This window comes from Hypomesus transpacificus, chromosome 16 (genome assembly GCF_021917145.1).
Source record: "Hypomesus transpacificus isolate Combined female chromosome 16, fHypTra1, whole genome shotgun sequence".
NCBI lineage: Eukaryota > Metazoa > Chordata > Actinopteri > Osmeriformes > Osmeridae > Hypomesus > Hypomesus transpacificus.
This window is the reverse complement of record NC_061075.1, coordinates 6,829,569-6,850,476: the sequence shown is the minus strand read 5'-3', so window position 1 is coordinate 6,850,476 and position 20,908 is coordinate 6,829,569. Positions and strand designations below refer to the sequence as shown.

The following is a 20,908-nucleotide window of genomic DNA, read 5'->3' as shown; positions in this document are numbered from 1 at the left end:
GCACGCATATAGTGGCACACTCCCTCGTAACAAAATATTTTAAGAAGTGTAAAAACCAAACTTCTAAAGACCTGATATAATTGGACTGTGTCTTTAATAGCACCAAGTCAAATCTGAGCAATAATGCATTACATTTCAGTCATTTGGCAGATACTCTTTCAGAAAAATTTACAGAAATTGTCAGTGCATTCATTTAAGTAGGTGAGTATGGTTAATAGAGAAGTGACAATGATAAAATCTCAGATGGTTCATCTAAGAGACTGGAACAATATGGCCTAAATCCATGATACTATGGGTCTTTGGTGAGAGAAAAGCACCATTTATTGCAAATCTTTGTAAAATCCAGATTTTTGATTCCAGTGTCATGTTGGACTGTTATTAATCCTTGTCTTTTAGACAATGTGTGAAAGCACCACAGGCAAGTACATAAATGAAATAATCTGTCACAACACATAAATAATATATAACTTTTGATTATTCACTATACAATTGGTGAGTAGGTAAACAGTATTTTCTGAGTAGAGAACACTTCTAACTTGGAAATCATTGCATCACGCTAAATACTCACTGTATAACAGGACTTACAAAACTGATCATACATTTTGGAACTGGGTTTCTCTTTCTTTAAATATTAAAAGCTTCATACACAATACATTTTGAACTATTGAACAAGATCTTATTTAGATGTATTTTCAACAAATTTTGAACAACACATTTCAAACACAAAACACCCTGCATAACACCCTCCACCCTTTCCCACTCCTTAAATAAAATAGGGTACAAAGACTTTTAAAGCAGCAGAAAAAACGTCAGTGGCTCAAAAGGTCAATAAGCGGGTGGACTTTCTGTACAGGTCATTTTTCACACTGATAAAAACATACACTCACAGTCTCCCCATACACATGTCGCATCAGAAGTCTATTTACTGTGTCACTATGTTGTTACCCTGTATTCACACTGCTCATGTGTCTCCTGGTTTGATTGTCCTTCCTGGGGCAGGTGTCTCTAAAATGCTACGACACATTGCTTTTCAGGTGCTGGGTCTGTAGTGGCTTCACGTGGTACTCATAGATCTTCAGTGCAGGACCAAGCTTGATTGACAGTCCTGTGAGGACGTCATTACGTGTCATCAACAGCAAGGACTTTCCATCAATTTCCTGTTAAGAAATTGAAAATTTGTTTGAATTCTCTTTTGCTTTCCCATGACCTTTCCTATGTATTTTACCTAATACAGCTAATATTGTGTGTGGATGTATTATATATTCTACACTAAACAACTAAAGTATACCTGATCTTGGAAAGCTGTTGCTTGCTCTTCAAATCCTGTCGCTTTGAAATAATTCACTACGTCTGCCACAGCCCAGTTGGCAGGGTCCGGCAAGGTCTGTCCATTCTCCACAGGGCTGTAAGGTCATAATGCATTATATTCCGTTAGAATCAAGTGCTGCTCCAACACAGAATATTCATTTATGGTCCTCAAGGTCACACTGATAAGTTGCAATGATTACCTTTTGGTTTCAACTGAGCCATTTGCCTTATTGTCCATGCCGTCTGCAACATAACAAGCAAGCAGGAATTGTCTTAAAATATATAATAGTAATCTAAAATAGTAACAATCACACAACTACAACCAAGCAGCATAGTCAGATTTGAATCTTTTAAATAAAGCAAATTCATTTTCCAACAGAATATTGTCATCCCAATTAACTTGCTGCAAGTAGAAATGTGCTTCTGTGTTAAGTGTACATTGCCTGTTATCGCACTGCATCTAAATCTCGGCTCTAGCTCTACAGTAACACCTCCTTAAATGCCAGAGAACATTCCTATTCCTAGGTCCTTTTGCATTCCTTGAAGAGAGACCAGTGCTGGTAAATTTTATGCAGCATCAATATAAGGCAGGAAAATTAAGTCTTACGGTCTGTAAGTTTGCAGTGAGTTTTCATTAGATGAAATGTCCGTTTCAAAACTTATTTAGGATGACGTTTCCACCAGCAACACCGCTTTCCTTCGGATTCAGACATTGGTTTTCGGTTTCCTCTTACTGGACTGTACCCTGAAAAAAAAGTGAAGTGTACACTTCAGTACGTACTGTAAACATTCATGATACCTTTTCGTAGGAGACATTACATATACAGCAATTGTACGTCTATTAAAAATATATGTAATTTCAAAAATGGAACATAAAGACAGGGCATTTTTATATAAATGTTAATACCAATCGATTCAAAATCATGGCCAAAACTAGCTAGAGCTAGCCAATCTACGAGCTACATTGAAGCTCTCACACTGACTAAAATGACAAAAACTCAATTTGACAGCTAGTCTAGCTAGCTTGATAGCAAGCTGTCCATCTCTGACTCGGATGCAGTTACGCGCATAACATATACAATTATATAACGACTTTAACAATGAAGTCATGTAATTGAAACACCTAGATATACATTATAGCATTAAACAATACATGTTTGTGTCGTTTTTCATTTCTCGCGCACACCCCTCCTCCAGCCAGCCATGAGGCTTTCTAGCCCCCATCACATAAGCTACATACCTTATTTTTTCCTTTTTCAGGGCGTCATAAGGTCAGTTCTACAAACGAATATTTTATGATTACCACTCAAAATACAAGTCATGTTCAAACATATGCTATTAGTGAAAACCTAAACATCTTGTAGCGTAATAAAGCTAGCTAGATAATGGTCTAACATCAGTTCAGTTAAGCTTCCTCAACCCACATGCAGACCATTTGCATTGTGGGATGTGGAGTTTTATCTTAGTCAAGTTACTGTTTAGTGAGCAATTAATTACTTATTCATAATTTATGTGTAATAAGAAAATACAACACGTTTTATATATTTAAGTAAGTATGCTACTCCGTATTCCTCTCACAAAAAAATACTTGGCTTTCAAAAAAATACAAATATTTTGTTCCATAAGCTCCCTTCAAATGGTGAAAACTGCATTAAATAAGATTTATTTTCATGAATGCATTGTTCTTTAAAGGATTTCCTTTTTCAAACAAGCCTACAATAAGAAGTGCTTATCTCTACTCTTTCTTCACATTCATTACAAAAACTAAGAAAATCTGATGTGTACATACAATTAGATTTTTCTTTTCTTTACAAAACTTTAAACTTGTGTGTGATCTTCTCAGTGTAAAGCCATATGCCAACTTCTAACTTATCAAAAGGGATCCAGCATTTATTACCCTACATGTCAATGAAAGTCACTGCAGCATAATTGCTAACAGTAAGTGGATATCATATGTTTAAATTGAAAACAAACGATTTAAGAATATTTATACGAAGAATTTAATTTATTTGTGACATATATCCTTTGTTACATAAAATGCTACAGCAAAGTATATTATACTTCCCTTGCAAATACAAGTAAATATGGGTGGGGAAAAGTGTCTGTTTTCTAAATGACATTGTGCAAGATATCCAACAAACTAAATACATAGATATTTCAAATTATGGCCCATACTCTTGTTTAACTATAAAGAAGATTAAATTAAACTTACTTCCATATGCAAGGAGTTTTGGTTGGCTCATGAAAACTTGCTATAATTTACATTTAAGAACTTGTCAACAAACATTACACACATGATTGGGGGGAAAGAATCTACCTTGATATATATAAATATGTATCAATCAATTATTGTTATTTTTATATATTTTTTTAAAACATGCTGAGACTTTGCACAAGCTTACTACTAAGGGGCTTACTACAATTTTATCCAGATGATTTAATCCAGATCTAGTCCTGTCATACCCCTTTCGTCAATCAATAGTTGTACTCAATTGTGGAAATTCAATTCAAGTTGGTAAGGGCCTTTCATTTAGAGTGGATAAATACACAATATCCTTTTAATGTATATGAAATTCGTTGCAGAACTGGACATAGAATGGACATGGGAGTCAATAATTTTTATGGAGTAAGTAGTAAATGTGTTGGTTTTATTTCCATTTTAGATCAAATAGGAGTAATAGGTAAATCTTTTTTAACACTATTAAATAAATCTGAAAGAACCTTGAACATATCAAAACTATGAAGGTTTATTAGACAACATAGAAGTATAAATAAAAAAATCTAAAAGAATTGTGTCTTGTGAAATTCAGTAAAACAAGATGTCAAATGTGCTGAAGCGCTCAAAAATCAATAAGTGAAAGCCGTACGTGAGTATTCGTTTTTGAGAATAAAACTTTGAACTCAAACATCATCATTTTCCATACAAGCCAGAAGCAACACATGCACTATGGTCATGTATGGAGGTACAAACATTCTGGGGTAAAATAAAATAACAAAATAATATAATTTTGTTTTATCATGATGTTAATAGATGGCCAACAAAAAAATACAAAAAATAAATACAACTCTTTCCATGTGACCCACACATCTTTACAGCCACAACTTCATACCCTCTACGAAACCTGATAACAACCAGGCCACCAAATCATCACTTTTCATTTCCAAAATAAATGTCCGCATACATATTTGGGTCATTTCTGTCCACAAGTTTTCTTCGGACTTAAAACGTTGTTGTACCTGGTATATATATTAATCTCAAGTTGAATTTCAATATAATACCTAAACTGAGGTAAAAAGAAATGCCCTGTGACCTGACAAACTGTAAAAAAGAGAGAAGGAAAAGAAAATGAAAAGAAATGTGAAATTAGAAACTAATACAGCTTTGACATAATTAGGTTTGCCACTCTTTGATACCCTCTTGTTGGACTGAATGCCAATGTGATTATAAACACTGAAAACACAATATCTCAGTGATATTAAACTTAACTCTCTCTCCGATTTCTTGGTAACATTTTGGTCATGCTCTAGAAACACAAGGTTTAAAAAAAATAATAATAATTGTATTCACTTGATATATGTTCTTTTCTATTTGCACAAAGACAGGTCTAGTTCTTAAGTAACATGTTTAGGATTAGAGTCTGGGCCAAAAATCTTGAATTTGAACCTAAAACACACTTAGGCATGTAACAGACAATAACTGGCAAGAGTTTGTGGCAATAACTGGGAGTAAAAAAACAACAAGAAGAATACTCCCTACCCCCCCCCCCCCCCACACACACACACACACCTTAAATCACAAATATGTGCAATTCCGCCTAGTACAATCAATCACTCTTTGTGCCACTATAAAATGGGCTATAATTGGTTTTCATCTTGCTTTGCAAATAATCACTTGGTTCAAAATGGTGGGAAGGGAGGGAGGGGAATTCTAAAAAGCAACAAATATATGTATGTACATATATATATATATATATTCAAAAAAGAAGAAAAACGATACAAACGTGGTCTAGTATGTGTGCAGCACAAGGGATGTCTGCATAATGTGCCTGTGTATACGTCAGTGCTTACTCTGCACGCTAGGAGGATCATGGCAAGAAGGACCTCATTCAGCCTTGTGGAATGAAGGAACTAGGCAATTGTTTTAAACACATGATGGTCTTAGCTTCCCCATCACCTTTCGAAAGAGTGCAAAAAAAATCCCAATGACTGTGTGTGCGCGTGCATGTGTGAGAGAGCCCGGACAGAACCCCCTGGCAATGCATTAGAATTCAGAAAACTCTTTTGCACACTTTTCTGTGTCTGAGACGCGGACCTCCTCCTCTTCATAGTCATCAAAGTTGCTTGTGTCTCCCGGTCCTCTGCATTTCGGTATGAAAGGAGCCTCCACCTAACCGTTGAGATTGATTATGATCAGAGAAAGATAAATGGGCCATTACATACATTTCAAACAATTTAGTGTGAATAGCACAATTTTGCAATGTTAGCAAAGCATTTATCTATAAGGTGTAAATATTACTTCAAATTGGGTGTTCTACGAATGCATTCAATGATCAAGGTTTTTTGCCTACCTTTCTTTCGTAGATGGCGATCCAGTCAGTTGTGGCGAACCATTTGTGGTTCTTGATGTCGTTCACTCCGTTCTTCAGATTGCCAAATCGCTTGGTCAGGTCCACTTGGAGCAGGTTCCTCAGAAGGTCCTTCAGGTCCGAGCTAAAATGGGAGGGGAATCGTACCTGCAAAACAGGAAAAACAGAATGGGCATTTCCACTTTGATGTAAAACCTGTTCAACCATGTAGGGTGTCACAATTCTATACATCTCTAGTGACGAGGACACTAAAAAGTTCAAAATACAGGGACGAGTGTAAGTGTGGAATTGAAAACCTTTCTGGACAAACCTTGCCAGACACAATTTTCTCATAGATCTGGATGGGCTGATCAGCAAAGAAGGGAGGGTACCCAGCAGCCATCTCATAAATCAGGACTCCAAGTGCCCACCAGTCCACTGCTTTGTTGTAGCCCTAAAAAGCAGAAAGAACAGTAGAGGGGAGGAAAAAGAAATTGCTCAAAGTGCAAATTTAAACTGCTCAATCAAAAAAAAGTGTATTTGTTCTTGGCATATTCCAACACAAGCAGGAAGTAGATTCGGAGATAGATGCATTACTGGAAAGAAGTGCTTACCTTGCTGAGGATGATCTCCGGAGCCAAGTACTCTGGAGTTCCACACAATGTCCAAGTCCTCCCTTTTACTCTCTTTGCAAAACCGAAGTCTGTGACCTGTGATACACCAGATAGCCGGGGAAACATTCAGAGCCATGGGGATGTGTTGTATTTTCACTAAATGTAACAGGAACTGGGAAATCTGTCAAGACAGGAGAAACTAGAAATAACTGGCTCACGATTGTATGACTCTGCCACAGTCAAGATGCAGTTAATATAGTCTATTTGGTTTGGGACATCCAAGAAAAGTAATGTGCCTTCCTTTTTAATAATAATTTTAATTAAGGATCTAATGGTTGTTCTTAACAGATGTTTGGACAAAATTCTAAGTTAACCCGTGTAGACCAAGATGTGTTTGTTACTGCAAGTTATCTAGATAGAGCTGTATGTATGTAAACGTCATATGGTTTCTTTGTTTGACTCGATCTTGCCATCTTGGCAAAGCCAATTAACCAGCCAATACAGTTGTAATTTTTTATTGGCATATTCAATTAGAAAATGACACGTTGTGTACCTGTCCATGTTTACATACATGTGTTCAAATTGGCAACTCGATGCCTTTGTCAACTGCACTTCCTCCAATGACCTTTCGATCCAGGAAGAACTTCAAAGAGTCTTTGAACTTTGGGTTACTGATATTTCTGTGATATATATATATATTTGGAATGGAATTACCATTCAATAACCAATTTCACCACCAAATTCTGAGTTCATCCTTGAATCAAAGTGGACGTGTGAGATCCCAGATGTAATGAAATTCCCTACAGACGTTCCTGAAATATCACATTCTTGATCATTTGATGGATGTGAGGTCACAGTGACATTGACCAACAAAATCAAATAATTTCATCCTTGAGTCCAAGTGGTTGTTTGTGCAAAATGTTAAGAAAGTCCCTCAAGGCGCTCACAACATCCCGTTCATTAGAATGGGATGGATAGATGGACGGACATTACAAAAACATAATATCACTGGTGGAAGCGTAAAAATTGAAAATAGATGTCGCGAATTGTCAAAACATCTAGAGAAAACCTTACAAAACGTCACCACAAATTATATTGTCTTAAAACTAAACAAAAAAGGGCAAAATATGAGCTGCCAATTTCAGTAGATTATCAGCCAGCTGTTTACCTGGATGTACCCATGTTGATCGATGAGAAGGTTTTCAGGCTTTAGGTCTCTGTAGATGAGGTCTAGCGAGTGTAGGTACTCAAAGGTAAGTACTATTTGAGCTGCATAAAATCGTGCATGATTTTCACTGTGAAAAGAAATTGGGTGGGGAGGTTATCACTTGGTCTGGACAGACACGTCATTGCCATGCATGCTATGCAGTATGCCACAGTTCAACCGGCTATACATGGCTCGTCTGTGAAGAAATTCAGTTGCTAAACTGACCAACAGAGATCTCTTTGGTTAATTTCTGTTACCTGAACCTCCCAATGCGTCTGAGGTGTGAGAACATCTCTCCGCCCGGGACGTATTCCATCACCATGTAGAGGTTGGAGTTGTCCTGTGATAACAAAATGAAAGCCGTTATCAGACACGGCTATCCTTTCCCAGGCCTGTCTTCTGTTAAAATAAGACAAACAGATTTAACGGCTAAACCACTTAAATCCTGTGTACCTTGAAGGCATACTCCAGTCTGACAAGAAAGGGGAAGGAGACAGCCTGGAGTATTCTTTTCTCATTTAGAGTGTGTTCTATCTGCTTCAGCTTCACAACCTGTTGTTAACCGCATAATGAAAGGAATGATTAGACATAAATATAGAATAAACTGCATTCAACCAAAGGTAGATACAATCATCTACCAAACTGTTTATCCATGAAAGTATACAGTTGAACATTGTGGGTGTTTATTAGGGTTGCAAAGGGGCGGAAAGTTTCCAGTAAATTTCCGGAAAGTTTCCACGGGAATTTCGGGTCGGGAATTTTGAAGAAAAAAAAAATGCCAAAGTTTTTTTGCAAAAGCATGTGACAGGGAACTTAAATGTAGTTGAGAACAAGTCTATGCACTCTATGCCGGCTGCAGCCGGCTGCCTTGAAACTGAGAATGACATTGGCTGCTTCAAGTCAGCCGGGCTGCAGGCGGCTGCAGGCGACGCCGGCGCTGCATGAAGTCGAACGCACCTATTGTCAGCCAGAAACATAAACGTAAACATAAAACGTTCTGTTGTTTTTGAAAGTCTTTGTCATCAGTGTTGTGTCTGAACGTTTCAGCCCTATGCCTGGCAAGTGTGAGAGTGCCGAATTGCGTAGAGGCCCAGAGCAGTATTGCAAACAGATACAGATTTCAATTATAGCTTGCAACATATTGAAATACATTTTTGGAGCTGTGAACTTAGTTAATTATTCAAAATGTTTAACTATGAACTGAACTTGTGAACTTTCCCAACACGGTTTGTCATTACCTAGCATAGTGATTACTTGGTAAAATGAAGCCATGTTCATTTTAATACCAAGTTTATTTATATACAGTAGACTTAATATTTACAGCAGTGAGCGTAGGATGTCTTTATGTCCACACAAAAGTACACCATGACCTCGATTATTCGCGGCTTTTGGGGTCCATCAACAAGCGCGAGTTGGGCAACTACTACTCGCAAAATGTCAAAAAAGTCTACAATGTCATTTAAAAAAGTTGTATAATAAATGTTTGCATATGCATGTCTGCATATGTTTATTCACGTGGAAAGTTTCCAACTTTGAATATTCCCGTAATGTTTATGTTTAGACTGTATATCAGTACTTCTTATCTTTTACACTGTCTATCTAAAAGGCACATGTTTGTTGTAACCTCTACAAAGGACTGCCATGTGTATGCTGACCTTCAAATGGGTCATGTGAGAGGGAAGACAAACTATCCTAATTTGTTAATTACATTTACATTTATTCATTTAGCAGACGCTTTTATCCAAAGCGACTTCAAAGAGAGTTAATTGCTTTGCATTTTAGATTAAAAGGGAGAGTGCACACATGCAAACATTAGGGGAGTTTGCATTAGGTATATTTTGGCACATCTACACACAGTAGATTGTGTCTAGAGAAGCTTTTTATGCTATGTCTTTTAGGTTTCACCATGTTGCGCACAACCCCCCCCCCCCAAAAAAAAAACAGAAAAACATTATTTTCCATTTCCTTTTGAAGAAATTAAACCACAATTGACAGTTAGGCTAGAACCAATCACTGCATAAAGTCAGCCATTTTAGAAATGACATGAAAAGGGGTTCTGGTTTTACTGTTGTCAGAACAAACGAGTGAATACCCACTTTCTGTTTGTCCAGGATCTTCATGGCATAGAACTGTTCTGTTCCTTTATGTTTTACCAACATAACTCTCCCAAATGAGCCGGTGCCTAGAGTCTTCAGCCTATCAAAGTCATCCAGGCCAGTTGAGCTCTGAGGAAACATATTATCAGGGAAACGCAAACCGCAAAACAGCTCTTTTGCAACATTTGCAGTAGCGATAGTGTTGGAGCCATTGATAAACGCATTTGATACAAATTGCACAATCAACCTCTTATACACCATTAATCTAAACCATCAGGGGCTTCCTTTACCATGCAGAATCATTTAGTTATAATGTAGTCAGAAGTGGAACTACTCCCTTTTAGAAAGTACAACAAATAATCGATTTAACATTGCCATACCTGTGGTGGACACTCCCATTTCCTTAAAAAATCTTCTTTGGCTTTTGCTAAGAATTCTTTCACTGCAAAAAGATACCAAGGGAAACAATTAGCATGCCTGTAGACAAGATGGACAAGAGTTTCTGGCTAGCAAAATGGACAACTTGTTTAGGGAATTGTGTGTGGGGATCAAAACACAAACCAAATGAATAAATACTTGGGTCAGGCTTAAACGTAAAGTTTTTATTTTTTTGGGTTACAACAAAACCCAAACACCTAATAGGCAGGCAATTCAAAGAAGAAGAGATGCAAAAAGCTCTCAAGTGCTTCTTAAGCAGGTCAATTGAAAGAGAGACTGTTCCCTTCCAAGATTCCTGCTATGCCTATTCCAAGACGAAAAACTAGCATTGGTAATGGGAAAGTTCAACATCAACAGCAAACCGTTAACTACAGTGCAAGCAAAAAAATAAGCAAGTTGTGGAAATCACAGCAGACAGCCGTCCGTAGTAACAGAGAAATGTCAATAACACTATCGGCTAAATCCATTGTGTTATCGGGCATGCCTACATGTAGTGGTTCGTATGTATACTGTGGGAGCACGTCAGGTTGCCCGTGCAAATTTTTTACCATGCCGGATTGGTTACTCACTGAGAGGCACATTGTGCATGTTGGATCAAGGTTCTTAGTGAATAGCAAAAACGCAGATAATTTGCTAATCCATGTGCTAGCCACAATGTAGGCCAATTTTTCTTTTTTTGAAAGTATTTTGCAAAATGTTGAATCTACTTTCTCTATGACTTAGGACAGCTTGTGAAAGAATGAGCATACCAAAAGTCTCTATAGTTCACCAACGATTTGCAGGAACATTCACCCACATGGATGGAAACGAAGGAGAAAAAGAGGGAAGAAAGATTTATGTACTGCTAAAATAAGATCATTGGTCAAGTGGATTAGATGTAATACAACAAAATGACATAGAAGACAATGTAAGACAGACACTGCCTCAAGACAACTTAGTTACTTTGGTTTAGAGCAGACTGTACAATTTTGGTCAATGCATATGCTAACTGCGTATGTTTATGTTTACTTAATTTAATGTAGGCTCATCTATCTGGCAATAGAAGAAGCACGTTATTGAATGTTTAAAACTTCCCCAGTAAAAACACATGCAACATAAGAGTTACAGCTGAAACGTTGGAGACAAAAAAGGAGAAAAACAACAGTGATTAATGAAGATATATCATACACTACTCCAAGAAGTACACAGAAAATGACAGCACAGATTGATATCTATTCTGATGAGTGAAATGAGTGCAAATTGAACAAAGCGGTTTTACAGAATGTGTGTCCATGACAGAAAGTATTCAATGATTACAAGAAGGGGTGTCAGCTACTGTAGTACCGCTTTAGATCAGTTTCAAATGCAAACACTCTACCTTAAAGGTGAGCTTATTTCTTGCAGTAAATACACACTAACATATCTTTTAAATGAGTAAATGCCTGGAAAGCTACAGTCATAGTTTGCAGTTATGTACCGAAAGAGGAAGTTTCACTCAGAGAGCAATAGATTGCATTTTAAGCCGTTGTTTTGGTGAGTATTTAGAGTAAAAATCGATGCCGGGAGTGAAAATGCCAACCTTTTTCGCTGACCATCTCACAAGCAACATGGCCACAGAACCTCTACACTTCAATACAATTAAGACATTCTTAACCCTTCAACCACAATTTACCTATTATTTTTGCTCTCTGTAGGCTGGAACTAAAAATTAAATGTTTGCTATTATGCAATACAGGAAGGACCAAGTATCCACTGTGTAGCATTTTTTCCTTTGTCCTAAATATAAGCTTAAAGCCTGTTTGAGTAATCTGACAGCATAGCGTTAACACACTTACTTAATTTATCCCAAATGGTGGTAAACTCTGACAAGTGAGGCCCTTCACTCTCATGTCCTTTCTGCTCTTGGTTACCCTTGCGATACTTGTGGAAGAATCGGTTTGCCAGGTCGTCCAGCTTTAGGAAAGAGTGGTCCTTTCCCTGGGCCATTTCAAGACAAGTTCTTCATCCACATTTACAGCTAGTAAATAACCCAACCAAAGCTTTCTGTTTGCAGGCCATACAAAGTGATAGACACTTCCTGTTCCCAGCAAGTGAAAAGCAACGCTTGGCTAACCACATACTAAGCTGGTTGAGCTTCCTGTTCAAGTACTTTACGCCCCTATTTGAGCAACCAAAGGCGTTTTTGTCTGGCCTGTGGTCCTAAGTCTGTGCACAAACATGTTTCCACAAGAATGTTTATTGATACAAAATGTATAAAGCACACAAAGAAACAACTGCAGAGTTAAAATGTTTAAGGGCATATTCATTTCAGAACCGTGTTCAAGTAATGTTTTTTTCATTTATTTTTGTTGCTAATGCCCTCCAGTGGTTATTCTGAACAATGCAGTTATCAAGGCTTTTCCCAAATCAGGCTTTATTAAAGCCCTAAAATAAGTAACCCAACTCCTGAGGTTTTATCTGACTGAAATAGATACAGAAAAATGTAAGTTCAATATAGGTCTTATGTTTGTTACATGGAATGTGGTGAAACCAAATGTGGCTTCCTTTTACATAGACAGCTGTGAGAGCAGTAGTGAGGGTCTGTGAAATGTGTAGTTATACAGTAGTTCTGTGCCTGTTCAAAATAGATACAAGTTACTGATGACACAGGTCTATGTTGCCATGTCTGCCAATCAGACAGCAGGTCAAGAACAGTGCTCTCTAGACATACTACTGGCCATGATGCAATATGGTGGGTTAACCCAGTCACAAATGACACACAGTAAAACTACATACAAGCCACAGTGCCCCCTGGCTTCTGTTTTTAACAGGTGCATTTGACAAGGTGCGATCGATCATTGACTCTACTTAGTAACAACTTTTCAATGATGATGATAATTTGAGCCAATGTTATTTCACTTAATGGCAATGCTGGTTTGTTGATACACAGACATACACATCTATGATATGTATACGCTATATATCTTAGACTTCATGAATTATTTAAAACATTCATGCAAGCTATATTAGGCATTGTACAAGTCATCAATTATGCCAATTTCTATTTACATTTACTCGACAGGCTAGAATAAGATTGCCTCAACACTGCATCGTAAACATCCAAACAAAAGGTTTGCACATTTACCTGCTAGCTACGATAATGGTTTATATTTAACGCTAGCTAGTCCTAGCTCACTACCAGTCCACTGTAGCTAACTAGTGTTAGCTATCGCGGTGCATTGCTACAAGGCCTTATTTACCTTGCAAGGTGGATTGCTAGTCTAATTTAGTTGGCTAGATCTAAGATACACCACCGTTGAATTAGCTAGATAGCCTAACCAAACAGTTTGTGGCCAAGGTAGATTTTCCATATACGTTTTAATAACAATTATTCGCTACTGTACACTTGACTGCCGTAGCTACCGTGCCCTCCGACTCGTCGTCAGCTCGGCCAGACCGTTAGATTTGGGTTAATACCTGTAGCCTGTTAGTTAGCCTAGCTGGTTATGTTAGCTAGCTGCTATTGGGATTTACTACTAAGCTTGCTGCACACACTAGTAGCTACAGAAGCAGCAAGACTGCTGCTGCTAGGTCTCAATCAAGTCCGTTTAATATTGTACCAGCTTGTTAAAACACTTATGTGCTAGTTTAGTCTCATAGTCAATTATACAGATAGCTAGCTGGATAGCTGTTTTAGCACCATTTACTCACCGCTTTCTTGTTCATTGCCTTTCTTGGCGGTTGCAGCGTTTCCCATCGTATGAAGACACGGCGTTAAACGACTAGCAAGCTAAAAGCGATGATGGCGATTATGTTGGGGTCTTCTGCTAGCTACCACAGTAAGCGAGCTAGCCAGCAAGCTATTCGTCTTCAGCCAGCTACGATTTCAGCCTGTTAGCTGGCTGGCTAACATCAATGTCGTCTCCACTGCCGGACAGGATAGGATCCGTGTTGTGGGAACTACCTTGTATTCAAAATGAAAATCCGGTATTCAAGATGCATTTAGTCGTTCAAATAGTAAACCACCGTTATCATTAATGTGAAGGCATTATTCAGGCTTTTGAACTCAGCCTGCCGTTCTAAACCATTGACAGTCACTAATCAGAAAAAAATCAACACAATTGTCCTTAATCTCCCGAGCCACCTAGCGGTACACATAAGTGTTGCTTGTTTTCAATCCCAAACCTTAACCAATGAGCAAAATATATATTTTCTCCACTGAGTCCGTTTTTCAAAAAACAGTACAAGAAATAGTAGTAAAATAGCAGTATAATCACATTGAATGATTGAGTAATGTAAAAAATATATATCCCGCCGGTTTGTCCGACCTTTTGACAGGTCATCGTTACTTTTTCACAACGACTATAGACCTAGTTTTTTTGCACACCATGAAATGATGTTCTCATTGTAAACGTAAACGGAGCTGTCCAAGTAAGAAAAACAACAAAAAAACTCTCAGAATCCGAATCAGAAAAGGTTTATCACACCGTCATATCAGGACAATATGCCTAGACTATGCTATTTTCCATCAGTCTATGACATTCTAATATGGAAATATAGGCTAATGAAAAGTATTAAACAAAATCCCCCAGAGATAACATCAGCTGCCAGCAGTCATTTCAATAACACGTAATGCTTCTTCTTTTTTTCTGTAGTGTTGTTATTTACCGTACCAGTTTTCATAAAAAATATTAGATGATGCTCCATTCCATTTTATTGTATTGCATAGCCTACTATGAATGGCATAGGCCTACTGTGAAATGTTTTTATTTTGAAACTGGTTGCGCTTTGGCAGAAGCAAGTTAATGACATGTATAGGCTATGCTGTTTTGTATACAAAAGCCAGGACAAATAGCTTGGTTCCGTGTGTTCACGTATTCTTTATTATAACCATTTTGTAACTAAAAAGAGGAACCATAAAAATGTTCCAAAAGATGACAACACTGATTTTTGTGTTTTGCATAGAGAGCGTATCTTTTGTGCAGGCTGTACGTTGCGCACGTTAGGCTACAGTCAGGGAGTTAAATTCAACCCATTTGTAAAAGCAGTTCAACGTAGTTCTTGTTGGACCCTGTGAATTAATGTCCTAATAAATCAAGATTTACATTCGTTTACGAGGTTAAATTGAATAAGCTACCATATGTTTGAGAAATAGGCCAAAGTAGGCATAGTTGGCCTACGATGGAATAGAAATTCAGTTCAAAAGTTAAATCTATATTTTTTGATCAGCACGTATTGAATGGCTAAGGCGGCTATGCACAGGCTACTAGCCAGCTTCTGCAGGCAGATTGAAGCCTGTTGATGCAATCAGACTAATCTAAAAAACATAAAGTGATGAACAGATTTTGATGCACATCATCAAAATCGAAATATGTGCGTAAAGTGTTGCAAATCACTGTTTAATTTTGAATTAGAACATTGTTATCGTTTTAGGCTTTGACCGTAGCCTATCTCCATTGAGACTGCCTGGTTCTGAATAGACTACTGTTTTTTTTACTTGATTCTATGGCACAAAAAGATAATTAAGTTAATAATACAATAACACATTGTAACAGCGTTTAAGAGTGTACTAATATCTGTCGGTTGTATCATAGGACACGATGAGGCATATAGGCTTTCGAGTAGGGTCACTCGTGCTTAATTGTTTTGTTTGTCTGTTTGTTTCTATTTATTGTTGTTTGCCTTATATAATCACTTTGTACAGCACTTGGTTGGCGTTGGCTCTTTTTAAATGTGTTTTATAAATAAACATATTTGACTTGACGATGTTTCATAAACATAGTTTGCTCACGCAGCTCCGCAGTCGACCTGCTTTGGTACCTTGGACAGCGTAAATTCACGTTGCTATGTCTCCTTGTTTGCAGTCGATATCACAATGATACGGAAAACATGGCTGAACGTATATCCATTTTGATGTGCATAGGCACATAATACATTTGTCGAACTTAATTAGTGCTTAACATCAGTATTATAAGTCATTACTCGAAATACCAGATCATCAACAAGCTGTACACATGGACTTTTAATTTCAAATTCTGTGTTTCAGTTTGCACCACCCCCCATCGAGAGAGTGGATCAATCCGTATATTCTCCGAAGCACGCACGCCGTAGGCATGGGACAATTTTGCAGATTTTTGTGTTAGCCAGCTAGGCCCATGCAAATTGTAAGGGCAACATACAGTTTAAATAGCCATTTAATAAAAAAATGGTCATACAATTCCATTAATAAAGCATACGTTTGTATCAGCATGCAATAGCGTCCTATTATGTCGGCGACAAGCACTACTGGCTGCTGGCGCTGCCTGGATGAATAAGGTAACATTAGCTAACGTTAGCTTGCTAGCTAGCTAGCTCGCTACATTCGTCTTAAAAGCTATAGCTATCTTTCTGGCACAAAATATCTAAATACGGTGTTTATGTATTAGTGCATAAATATTAATTTATGTAATGATGTCATTCATGTTGTTTTGATCTTAACCGTGATATTGCAGTGAAGTCAGGAGATGCTCATAAGCTTCTGCTTGCTACCAATCATGTCATGACAATACTCAAGCTAAATTAATCTATCCAATCTGCTAGAGCTAACAAAGTCAGGTGATTTGGTAATTTCAACAAATCTATACAGTACAACATCGTTATATGAAATCGTTGGTAACACGTAGCTAGATAATGAAGAATTCCTTTTTAACAGGAGGGGTTGAAGCGTCCTGATGAAATCTTCAATAGAGCTTTCAGCAACTCAATGATCGTATTGGCATACATAGGTAAGATAGCTAATTTTGTCCATATTGATGGCCATAATGTCACAAGACTAAGCGCCCATGTGGTGGTGACCATCAGTAGGGCATTTAAATGTCATTGTAAAAAGCACAGGGTCATTGGAGAACTCAAAGGGATTAATTCGACTTACTGAATGCATTTTATCTTATCTTCCCTATGCACTGCACTAACGCTAGGTTATTTCTTTGCTGGATTTATTGAACATGTTCAAAATAAACACTATGTAATGACAGTCAAATGCATGGAAAGGCTCATCTATTCTCACTATTTATCATCATAGTCAGTTCATATCAATTCTAGCAAAGGACCTGCAAAATAATGTTTTTAAAACAGTCCTTGAGCCAGTATAGTGGGCACACTCACCCTTGGTTCTGACCTGAGTTTAGTCATTGCACACCCACATTCTGAAGTAGAAATACAATGATATTTGTTTTAAATACAGTTGTAGGCAACACTGTGAATACTGCGTATAATTGTAATATTTGTTTATTTTGTGTTGATCCTATGATGTACATTTTTTGTTTGGACTGCTGTGACATCTGAATTTTCTTTTCGGGAATTAATCAGGTTATATATAATCTAAAAGTCAAAGGCAGAGACAAATTTCCCTGGTTACAGAAAGATTTGGCCCGAATAAAATACTTTCCCACTTTGATTTGTATCTGAAAACATGTCCACAATTGTCGGAAGAACCAATCATCAAAAGCCCTGTTCATCAAATCAAGCGCTTGTACACCGCCCCCAGAATTATCTGACTGTTGCTTTCCTCAGTGTTGAATGAACCGTAGTTTTAATCTGACAATAATCACTGGATTAAAGACAAAGTGTTTAGGCCTAAGTGTCTGTTAAACAGATTGAGTCCATATTCATCTGTATAATCCTCCTATGTGTCATAAGAAGAGCTTTATGGAACAGACATGCAGTAGCCTTCTTGTCCTGTGATATAGACAAGGGCTTAAAATAGGTCTTGGCCTATGTCTTGGTTTTCTTTTTTTATATACAGCACACAGGGTCGATCACTCAGGTTACCGGCATCAATTTTTTATATATTTTTGACAGCACTGTCTTGTTTTGTTTGTTTTTTACAATGCTCTTGTCTGTAGCTTGAAAGAAGGTTAGGTCTGGAGTTCTGTTGCTTGTTGTTGGTTATCTCTATACCTTGGCTTTCTCAACAGCAGCTCTTTAAATTAGCATGGTATGAAGCCAAGCCAAAACTGGTCTAATTTTAGATTCTCAGGATACTCAAAACCACTTGAAGATAGCTTCCCATAGTGAGTGTGGGCTGAATTCAGGCCATATGCACATATGTATCTTAGAGGGCAAGGAAAGGCAGTAGACTAGCTGAACGATACACTGAAAAGCACACATTGGTGTTCGAGAAAGCAGATATTAGGATTCCTATTGTGTTTTGTATTAGGCCTTAAGGAGTAGCCAAATCTCTGTATTGCAACGCCATCTAAACAATAAAAGGGTCTGCATGCCACAGTGATGGATCCCCTTTAGGTAGTTATACTTGGAGTTCCCCAGAATGCTGAAACAACAGGATGCCAAAGAGCACCATGCACAGATGAAACTCCTGATGTCTGCTAAACCTTTAGGTGGTGTTTCCGGGCTCCTCTGGGATATCTGCTTTGATAATTGACTTTTGATGCAGGCAAATATGTGTAAAGCCATGTTGACATGTTGATGTACTTTTTTGATGAGGTAGGCTATTCTTCTTACATTTGTCATAAATGTCTTTCAACCAAGATACATTAAGATATTATAGAACTGTGTGATAGTACGCGGACAGTGGGCTAGGTCTAGTCTATTTTCTATTTATTTGAATATATTTATGTTTTATACTACACAGCCAGCGTACATCAGTTAAACTAAGCTTTCATAGCAAAATACTAAACTATACAGAGCAACATGAATTAGTAAAACTTGCCTTACTGTGGGAATGTGCTAGAGATTTCTGCTTGTGCCGGATAGGATAAAGCTCTTGGAAGGGCACTTTACATTGAGGGACAAGCACACATTTGTTGTGAATGAGCGATAATGAATAGAGAGGGATACAGATGAGGCAGTCATGGAGCTGGTGTGACAATGTCTTCTTTCTTTATAAACTGACATATGCTCAGCAGTCCATAGAAATGCTTCCTTTCTGCTGACAGTCCTCTATCTCCCTCTGCTGGATATTGACATGTACAGCATAGATCCACAAAGATAAATAACAGCAAATACATAATATATAATAATAATAATGATGATAATAATAATAATAAATATAGCTGCAAGCAGCAATGGCGGATTCCTCCTTCAAAATGTTGTAAAATTGACATAATAGATAGTTACACTGGGATTAACCAGAAGACTTGAAACTGTAATTTCTGTCAGAATAAAAAATAAATCTTTGTCCCTCTGACTGGATTCGAATCCACCACCCTTCACACATCAGCACTGTGTCTCATTTTACTAAGCCATTTACAGAATTAGACATTAGATTATTCAGTTTTTAAATCAGAAAATAAGAAATTTCTCCAATGGCACCCATTGTCAGGTTTGGTTACATTTCAAACAGCTGTAATTTAGTCCTATTTATAAATAGGACATAAAAACGAGACAACGGGATGACTGGGTTACTGCTGTAAAGAATAGTTACTCGTAGTACTTTAAAAAGGTTGCTTGGGGTGCCATAACTTGTCATGTAAGGGAATTTCAAATAATGCCTAGCATCAGTGGCGATTTGTCCTGTCTTAGATTGCAGAAATTAATTTGCGCTAAATGTTGTAGAATTGACATAATATATAGTGGGTCTGGGCGATAAGTCGATTAAAATAACTATCAAAGTAATGACTTCCCTCGATAAAGACATTAATTAGTAACATTAATTAATTTTCAATAATATAGATCATGTCGATAGAAAATAATTAGGAACAGCGGTCCATTTAATTTCTGTGATGCAGCAGGAAGTTGCGGAGAAATGGTAGCCTACGCTTACTAAAATATACTGAGCACGTCAAGTGGAGTAGCTAATCTGTTAATTAGGAAAATTAGTTTTATTGCCGAAAACTGTCTTTTTGAAATCCGACAAAGAGCAGAGCAATGTTCGGTGCAAATTGGTGTAATAAACAAACAGGTGGCTACCAAGTCTGGTAATACGACAAACTGCAAATGAGGACTTCTTGTTGACCTCGACCTACGGTCTCGGTTAACAAACGTTTTAACAAATCTCTGCTTACAAAGCTGTTGATAGATCTGTCGAAAGTCCATATTTGTTTTTTTATATAATATAACAACACGTAGGAAAATCCCAAATCAAACACGACGAATCTGGTGCAGACGCCATTGTCAACATCTCCAAGGCAACCGCTTGCTAGGTCCGTAAATCGACCTCTGGAGAGATCCGCAAACGGTTTTGCGGATTTCTTATAACGTCTCTGGACATATAAGAACAGCATTTTGGTCCAATTATAATACTAATATATGAAACATTTTTTACCACATGAAGCAAAATCACTCCTTGGAACTTGCAGAAAGTGTGAGTGTGTGCCAAGGTATTGATAAGTAGGCTATTGATAAAAAGCAAGGTTTTAAAAAGCTGAAGTTATTTGACCCCAGGTACGTGCTCCCTGGACGCAAACATTTTTCTCACACTGCTCTGCCTAAACATTATGCCGAGTGTAGGGAAAAAGTTGAGGAGGAGACTTATTTAGCTACTAGGCTACTATAGATCTGTGGTCTATCGTTTAATTATCGTTATCGAATGTAAATATAAATATCTATATCGATAATATTTTACCCATATGATATCGCCCAGCCCTAGTTTGGAGTGCCATAACTTGTCATGGAAGGGAATTTCGAATCATGCCTAGCATCAGTGGGGATGTGTCCTGGCTTAGGTTACTTAAATGAATTTTAAGTGAAACAAGGAATCCATCTGAACAATCAATTCACTTC

The 20,908-nt window shown here is 37.5% G+C and overlaps 3 protein-coding genes across 9 annotated transcripts in view; 1 reads left to right on the top strand and 2 right to left on the bottom strand.

Annotated features, from left to right (window-relative positions):
• Positions 1-75: 75 nt before the first annotated feature.
• samd13 (sterile alpha motif domain containing 13) lies at positions 76-2,752 on the bottom strand. Its single transcript, XM_047036948.1, has 5 exons — positions 2,549-2,752; positions 1,916-2,053; positions 1,509-1,551; positions 1,289-1,403; positions 76-1,157 (listed from the first exon to the last, which is right to left on the bottom strand). The coding sequence occupies exons 2-5, from the start codon at positions 1,941-1,943 to the stop codon at positions 1,014-1,016; spliced, it is 330 nt and encodes a 109-aa protein (XP_046892904.1). The 5' UTR covers positions 1,944-2,053; positions 2,549-2,752; the 3' UTR covers positions 76-1,013.
• Positions 2,753-3,935: 1,183 nt separating this feature from the next.
• prkacba (protein kinase, cAMP-dependent, catalytic, beta a) lies at positions 3,936-14,343 on the bottom strand. 3 transcript variants are annotated; one of them, XM_047036950.1, is made up of 11 exons: positions 13,898-14,343; positions 10,978-10,986; positions 10,171-10,232; positions 9,791-9,919; positions 8,148-8,246; positions 7,952-8,034; positions 7,656-7,782; positions 6,488-6,583; positions 6,205-6,327; positions 5,877-6,041; positions 3,936-5,695 (listed from the first exon to the last, which is right to left on the bottom strand). In XM_047036950.1, the coding sequence occupies exons 1-11, from the start codon at positions 13,941-13,943 to the stop codon at positions 5,570-5,572; spliced, it is 1,065 nt and encodes a 354-aa protein (XP_046892906.1). In that variant the 5' UTR covers positions 13,944-14,343; the 3' UTR covers positions 3,936-5,569. The 3 variants fall into 3 exon arrangements, with proteins under 3 accessions (XP_046892906.1, XP_046892907.1, XP_046892905.1); XM_047036951.1 differs by lacking the exon at positions 10,978-10,986; XM_047036949.1 differs by lacking the exons at positions 10,978-10,986; positions 13,898-14,343 and adding an exon at positions 12,043-12,354.
• A 1,732-nt stretch (positions 14,344-16,075) lies between these two features.
• The window catches only part of ttll7 (tubulin tyrosine ligase-like family, member 7), a 55,997-nt gene continuing 51,164 nt past the window's right edge, over positions 16,076-20,908 (top strand). For 3 of the 5 annotated variants that reach the window (XM_047036806.1, XM_047036810.1, XM_047036812.1), the window contains exons 1-2: positions 16,076-16,501; positions 16,878-16,950. The gene's annotated coding sequence lies outside the window, so the exon portion shown is untranslated. The remainder of the gene's footprint in view (positions 16,502-16,877; positions 16,951-20,908) is intronic. The other 2 variants (XM_047036809.1, XM_047036807.1) reach the window with 2 other exon arrangements.

Bases quoted from the DNA above. Each gene is read 5' to 3' on its own strand.
- prkacba (XM_047036949.1), bottom strand. From the start codon at position 12,193: ATGGCCCAGGGAAAGGACCACTCTTTCCTAAAGCTGGACGACCTGGCA. The intron at 6,328-6,487 runs GTAAGCACTTCT...TCTGCTTTTTAG, and splicing joins CGGAGATCATCCTCAGCAAG to GGCTACAACAAAGCAGTGGA. The intron at 6,042-6,204 runs GTTTGTCCAGAA...CCTGTTTTGCAG, and splicing joins AGAAAATTGTGTCTGGCAAG to GTACGATTCCCCTCCCATTT.
- samd13 (XM_047036948.1), bottom strand. From the start codon at position 1,943: ATGAAAACTCACTGCAAACTTACAGACC. The intron at 1,552-1,915 runs GTAAGACTTAAT...GTTATGTTGCAG, and splicing joins TCACTGCAAACTTACAGACC to ACGGCATGGACAATAAGGCA. The intron at 1,158-1,288 runs GTATACTTTAGT...ATTTCTTAACAG, and splicing joins CAACAGCTTTCCAAGATCAG to GAAATTGATGGAAAGTCCTT.